The 7,675-nt window shown below is 37.7% G+C and overlaps 1 protein-coding gene across 1 annotated transcript; it reads left to right on the top strand.

The window, feature by feature from the left end:
• Window positions 1–5,640: 5,640 nt before the first annotated feature.
• On the top strand, window positions 5,641–6,694 carry LOC114819074 (activating transcription factor 7-interacting protein 1-like; the record flags this gene model as incomplete). The annotated part of the gene is made up of 1 exon (XM_029087507.1): window positions 5,641–6,694. A coding segment is annotated over exon 1 (1,054 nt), but the record flags the coding sequence as incomplete, so codon positions are not given.
• Between the last annotated feature and the right edge of the window lie 981 nt (window positions 6,695–7,675).

The raw sequence follows: 7,675 nt of genomic DNA, 5'->3' as shown, positions 1-7,675 counted from the left end.
CGCGTCCCGCGGGGAGAGGCTGCGAGGGGGCGCGGGGCCGCGGCGGGCTCCCCCTTGGGTGCGCCTGCGACATTACAGGGCTCTGCTGCAGGGGAAATGCCGCTCGTTTCTCAACCCGTCACCTTCTGACCTGGATATTAAACAGGGGGGGAATAAGCTCAAGATTTTTTTAGTTACAGTGGACCTTGGTTTGCTGTATGTGCACTGGGTGAAATATAGGACAGGATGGTGATGCAATTCTTTTCTTAGAAAATGGCACGTTCTTCTTTCGCGCTGCACAGCCAACACTGACATATTTTTCGCCTAAAAGTGAGGAAAACTCAAATCGTCTGTGGTGTGTTAGAAGAAATATTATTTGCACTTATCCTATGTCCTCTGTTTCGTTTATTACATTTTAAAATAAAGGCACAGTTGTTCGTGGATCTCAGTGGGCTGGTGGTGTGTATCTTGCATTAGGCAGATAAGTTGACTTGTATTAGTGGTAGAAAACCAAATTATTGGCACATTATTTCAGTGTGTGTTCTATAACAATAGATCACAGTTATTTTTTTCTTCTTTGAAAATAAGTTTTAAAATTTATATCAACATTGCTATAGAGGATTTCAACTGAAAACTGCTTTTTATGAACCGATACTTGAAAGGTAGGTTCTATTCACCACTTTTCATTCTCTGGGACTGTCCATCTAGAACAAAATACTCCTGAGCGATTGCTGCCTCGCTTTCCATGATTTGGCTATGCTACCTTTTACGTAGACTTGCATATTTGAGCACTGATGTTCATGATCAAAGGCTTTACTTTCTCCATGTGGTTCTTGTGCTTTGGCAAGTGTTTTATGGTTGTGGTGCTTTTGGCCAGCACTGCGTGTGCTCCAGAAGCCCTGTACCAATGCTGTTCTAGACTGGTGATATTACGCGAACCCCATTGTGCACTATTGTTCAGATTCCAGCGTCATTTCCCCCGCCCCCCTTCCTCCTTCCCCCCCTCCCCGGTGTTTCCATGACCTTCTCCTCCTCTGCTGGCTGTTACCAGGCAGGGCCCGGGCAGCTGCTCGCTGGTTGGCTGGCGGCGCGGGGGCTGCTCACAGGGACGCGCCGCTGTGGGGGCTGCGCTGCGCTGCGCTGCGCCCGCCTTTGTTGCTTTAGAGCCGCAACCTCTCTGTGCAGGCGTAATAATTCAAAGTTAAGGAAGCAGAGGGAAAACTTGTTAATTGGCTGGGAGTGGAGTCTTTCATGTATTCCTAGCTGCACTGGCACGTTTTGGTTTTGCCATGTAGCACACGTTTGGTCACGAGAGAGAAATCTCCAAGTACTATTGGAGAGAGGTGCCTGATGGTGTCTTTGTGTCTCTCATGCTGAAGTATGTAAGACTTTCAAGCTTAAAATGAAAACGGGAATTTTTCATAAATATCTAAATAAATATGTGCAATGTTTGTATGTATTGGTGTTTCGAAATTAAGTAATGTGTTTAAAAAATTGAAACAAAACAAAAGCAACCCAAAACCTACCATCTTATTTACAGCATTTAACCCTTACACGCTTAGCTTTACATGCAGGAGTCATTTTGTGCTGTTCTGTACAAATGCCTTTCTTTGAAATAAGAGATTCCCCTCTGCTTGCTTGGTGCCTGGGCCACTCGTGTCCTTCTTGTGACTTGATCACACAATGAGTAAAAGCTGGAATACCCAGTGTCAGGCGAGGGAAGTGCGTAGACAATGTAGCTAAACGTTGTGTAAATTGTTAAGTACGAAGCGAGACTGCCAACATACGTTCATTTAGAACACTAGTAGTTTAAATGTTTTATTTGTGCAAGGCTGAATTCACGTAACCTGCTCTGGACTTGCTCTCTGAAGGGCAACCTCCTTACCCCTTTGAAAGACTGGAAGGCGGTATTTATCAGATGGATGCTGATTGGCTTGCACTGGTATGGCCAAACCTGTCTAGACTGGTTACCGATTTATTTGTTTCTTCTTTTGTTCTGCTCTCACATGAGATCTGTTACTTGGCTGCATTGTGCTCCCTTGTGGGTATGGCTGGAAACGTTTTAAGGCTGGTCTGCAGTGGTGTTTGTTTGGCTGTTAACCAGCGTTTAGTGTTCATCTTTTAATCTCATCTATGCTTATAATTTCGTCACTTATGGTAGCTTTTATTGGACATTCAATATTGGATATTGAATTGGGATATTCAAAAGATTGTGGGATTGAACTGAAAATACGCATGAGTTACTCAAATAACCATCTAACAATGGAATTTTATGAGAAGCCTTTTCTTCGTACAGGTTCACTGTAGAACTGTATTACAGCTTTGTTTTTAAACTAGATTTTTAATAATATCCTAAAATAGGAAGTAAACATAATTTTGAAATAGATTAGAAATTCAAGCTTATTAATTCATATTTTTTGTTTGTTTGTTTTGGGGGGTTTTTTAAAGAAAAAAGTAAGGCTGCATCAATATAAAGGTATTCTGATGTTTGATTTTCCTAGGACTACTATTCTTGGCAAATTTAAAAACGAAGTGACCTTAATTTTTTTCTGTATTTACTGTATTTTATTTTATGTTAAAAGTATGAATGAAAGACTGCTTAGATGATTAAGGAAGCTAGAGCAGAAAATACTAATTTGTTTTAAGTTATATTTTATGATTACTTGATGCACTCATACATTTGATTTGAAGTTGTCTGTGAATATTTTATTAATCTCTCAGTGTATCTTTTGGTCATAGGAAAAATAGGATTGTGAATTTTGTAATATAAGAACTTTTAAATTCTGGGTAATATTTATAAAAGAAAGCATTGTAGTCCAGGAGATCAAACTACTTAATTTCGATACAGTGGCTCTATATCCTTGTACTACCAAAACATTAACGGAAGACTCTCACTAGCTGTTCACCTATTAGGAGCTCGTGAAATTGTTTAAGATCAGCCAAGCCTGGAATTTCCTGTTTTTTTCCAAAATGGCTCTATAAGATACACATCTATAAGAGCATGCATGTTGGTTGTAGGGGATTATATGCATGGAATGTAGATGTGATGATCATTACTCTTATGTGACAGCCTGATACATGCTTTTATAGTGACATGAAAAAACATGCTTTCCAGTTCTTGGGAAGAAGGAAGGGATGTGTTTTCAAAAACTGCTTATGCACTTCTGAAATACTAGAGGTTTTTTATATGCTTCTCCTAACTTCAGGACTAGAATTAGTGTTAAAAATACTCTCTTCTGGAAGAATATGAAGATATTGTATGTAGCATGTAGACAGCTCTGGAAGGACATTAACAGGTCACCTGGGGTTCTGGAAATAGTTGTGTGATGAGAACGTTTTCTAAAAATGAGTGATGTTTCAGATCAATGTTTCTGTAGGTGTATTATGCTCCCACTAGTGGCAGTGCAGTAATAGACAATCCTGTTCACAAAATCTAGTTCAAACTGGCAAAAAATCATGTCTTAATGGTATTATTGAGTCTGTAAATAGAGCTGATACAACCTTTTGTGAAGATTTGTTCATTTGCTCCTGAGGAGTGAACTGAAGTGTCGTTTAAGCACCACCAGTGACTCAAATAGGACGCTAGATTGTCGTGCAGAAAAGAACTGAAATAAAGTGGAAGGCAATATCGATGTTACGTTAATAGGAAATGCAAAACAGGGAAAAAATCTTATTTGTTTTATCATATTGCTTTCTATTTTGCTGTTATTTTTATTAGGTCATGTTAACTAAGTGTAAAAGAAGCCTTGTAATTGTAAAGTACAGTATATCATGGTTGTAAAGTTTAGAGTTTGCCTTGATAGTTGAATTTATATTGTACCTTAGAATATATATTCATATCTTACTGTAGAATATTCTGTCTGGGCAATGCATAGGTGCTAAATACTTTCCTTCGTAAACAAACTGTTCCAAGTAAACTAGGAAGAATCCAGCAGAGGACTACCAAAATGATAGGGGCCTGAAGTACGTGACCTACGATGAGATGCTGAGGGAGCTCGACAACTTTAATCCTCTGAAGAGAAAGCAAAAGTGCAATGTTGTGGCTGCCTAAAAAAAACTTGTAGGCAAGATTGGTGACAAAGAGTGTAGAGGCGAACTGTTACTTAGAGATTGTGGAATCTCCGTTTTGTAAATGTTAGGACTTGGTTGCACAAAACCGTTGCTAATCTGAGATAGTGTTGGTGATAGTCCTGCTTTCTTTAATCAAAAAATTAAAAAAAAAATTATACCCCACCTGAAAAGACAAAATGCAGATTTTTTAATGAACTTCTCAGCTCTGTAAATGAAAGTGGATTGGGGGAAGATACAAAATAAACTGTCGTGTAAACATTGAAAATGCAACCTTTGTGTAATAATTCAGCTGTATGAATGGTATACACGTTTGTTTATCTGATGCTTGTGGAAAAAATAAAGTTCATATAGAGATGACTGCCAGATTTATTTTCTTTTTCTATTTGCTGTAATATCTTTTAACTACTGTTACAAAAGTAAATTCTTGCATGTTTTGAGAAATTTATGATGGTGTAGTAGCTTCAGTAGAGCGAAACTGGTTAACATCAGCTGGTTGAAAATCTTAGTTGCTGAGTTTCATTTAGGATATAACAAGTCCCTTAATGACTTTCTGCTTCTGAACAATATTATTGTATCTAAACCTTTAAAACTGGGTCCTAATGCAAGACCACAGGGAAAAAAATATAGTTTAAAAATTTCTATAGATTTTGTTTGTTTGCTTGCTTTAATAGAAACAAATAAGATTTTGTTGTATTTCAGCAAAATTATTTCAACTGCCTAGGTAATGCTGGATTTAACTCCATGTATTGATTTGATAAAGTAGATTTTAAAACATTTTTATTAATTTTTTTATATATTAATGTTCTCTTTTTTTTCTTAATATTTGCATGGGTGGATGGAATTAATAAAATTCTATGGAGGGCAAAACCATCAGTTTTCTTTGAAAAATAAACTTTTTCTAAAAGGAGCTAGAAAAACTAGTTTTTAAGAGCACAAATGGTCTTAGTAAAATATTATTGCAAATTGAATCAAAGTGCTCTAAAAACCCAAGTTCAGTTAACTATTGTATAAATATGGAGGGTGAAGGTCTATTTTATCTATACAGAACAAAAAAGTGTCTTAATGACATGTTCAGAAATTCTTTCAATATATTGAAGTTTCCTTAAAACTTACTTGGTATAAAAATCTTGTCATTTACCCCAGTTCTTAATTCTCTTTGAAATTTATGAAATTACATAGTTGTAGAAAGAAAATAAATGTAAACTGGTGGTCCAAGAATATCTCTTACTTTTTTACAAGAAGAGAGGCCGCTGGCTCTTATATTAGCACAGTATGTGTTTCTAGCTATAATAATACAACGACTGGTCTAAAATGTGCAGTCAGAACATTGCTACATAATGTAGCAGTCATTGAGATGTAAAGTGATCACTGAGATCTCAGTGATCTTTACATATACGTGTTTGTGCAGCGTTTCTGAGGACAAACAATTTAAGTGTGTTGTCAGGCATTTCTTTGTTTTTGTAGATGGAGTTAAACCAGTTTGCTTTAAAAATGTGCTAAATGCTACAGTCTTTCTTAGGAACACTGTAATATGATGATCATAAGTTGTTACCTTCACAGTTCTTTCTGAACTTTTTTTTAAGGGTCAAGATGGATAACACAGAGGAACCTCAGAAAAAAGTATTTAAAGCACGAAAAACAATGAGAGTAAGTGATCGACAACAACTTGAAGCTGTCTATAAGGTTAAAGAGGAGCTGTTGAAGACAACTGAAGTTAAACTGTTAAATGGAAAGCATGAAAATGGAGATTCTGATTTAAATTCCCCTTTAAGCAGTACAGACTGTATGGAGGACAAGAGGGAAGTTAATGGCCTAGTGGACTTGTGTGTTAACTCTGAAGAAGGGAGAACAGCTTCTGATAAAACTAGTGAAGCCAAAAGCCCTGAAAGTAGGGCAGGGAACATAGTCAATGATATAGAACCCAAACCTCTAACGCTGTCTCCAGAGAATGTTACTGCTGAGCAAGATAAAGATACTGATACTGCTTCAGCCTGTCAGGCTGAAAATGGAGCGCTTAGTAGCCGTAAAGATAACTTCCATGAGGAAAATAATACAAAAGATCATTTGGACCAAAGAGAGAGTGACGTGCCATCGGAAGGTGAAAGTAAATCAGTCTGTGTTGTTAGTGACTCTTCTGAAGAGAAGGAAGAGAAAAATGACTTAACTGTTAATTCCAATTCATCTGGTGAGGAAAAGAGGACTGAAAAAGTAACTTTTGACGATACTGTTGGAGAAGAGGCCATCTCTAGCAGTATGGAAGCTGACCAGGAACCAAAGGACAATCAAGATGGCACTCGAGGTCTTTCAGAAACCGCTGTTCAGAAGACAATAGATGAGCCAAGTGAAAGTATCTTGGACAATACTGACTCTATGGAAACAGATGAAATTATTCCAATTTTGGAAAAACTAGCCCCTGCTGAGGATGAATTGAGCTGTTTTTCTAAGAGTTCTCTGCTTCCAGTGGATGACACAGTCCCAGATTTAGAAGAGAAAATGGACAACTGTTTGGGTTCACCATCCAAGCAGGAAAGCAATGAAAGTCTGCCAAAAGAGGCTTTCTTAGTACTGTCTGATGAAGAGGATCCCTGTGATGAGAAGGAGGAATGTGCTGAAGTGATACTACCAGACAAGTCAGGTCTTCCAGGTAAGAATTTTCTAAAATGGTAGTTTGGATTCAAGTCTGGGATTTTCTTCATTCCTGGGAATGACACACTTGTGACGTGTTTCTAAATCAGAAAGGCAGTCTTACCCACCAGTTCTGTGTTATGTAGTCTTACAGTTTTCAAGGATGGAATTTGAGGCCCTGAAAAAAATGAAAGTAACACCAAAAAACTGTCATCTCTGAGATCTGGTTTGTTTTGTGGTTTGTTTGTTGTTTTTTTTTTCCCTCATTTTCTGCAAACTGAAGTGGGGCAGTGGGTGGAAGGAAAGGAAAGATGAGTAATTGCCAAACATGGAACAGAAAGATTTGAGTGAAGAGAAATGTGTTCATTTACTGTTTTTTAGGAAAGATGAGTAATTGCCAAACATGGAACAGTAAGATTTGAGTGAAATGTGTTCATTTACTGTTTTTTGAGGGGAAAAAAGGATTTCAACTTTCTTGAATGTGCAAATAAATAGTAAGAATGAAAATGTACTCATAATCCAGGCATGCCACAATGGCCATTTGTTTCAAATTTCTTTTTTACACCAAAAGATAGTATTGGAAAGGTTTAATAAAAAGCACAAGTCATATATGGTTTGCAGGCCATATAGCTTTTATTAATTTAACTCATAGTGGGTTTTATCTAACTTTTATCTGATGACTAGGCCAACTGATTAACATTTGAAAGCATTAAGTGTAGGAAGCTGTGTGGTGGTTTGACCCACAGTGGGACCATGCGGTCCTGCATTCACTCCTGCAACCCAGTGGGATGGGATGGGAGTCACAACAAGGGGGACATGGGATGAGGAATGAAGGACAGGGATGGCTCACTCACCAGTTATGGTCACGGGCAAAACAGACTCAAACTTGGGGAAGAAAAATCAATTTAATTTGTTGCAAACCATCCAAGTAGACACAACAACCGCATTTTACAACACCTTTCCTCCACCCTTCCTTTCTTCCCGGGCTCAAATCACTTTG

This window comes from Antrostomus carolinensis, unplaced genomic scaffold (assembly GCF_000700745.2).
Source record: "Antrostomus carolinensis isolate BGI_N321 unplaced genomic scaffold, ASM70074v2 scaffold1611, whole genome shotgun sequence".
NCBI classification, from domain to species: Eukaryota; Metazoa; Chordata; class Aves; order Caprimulgiformes; family Caprimulgidae; genus Antrostomus; species Antrostomus carolinensis.
Note: the sequence above shows the minus strand (reverse complement) of the source record. Positions and strands in the feature narration are given on the sequence as shown.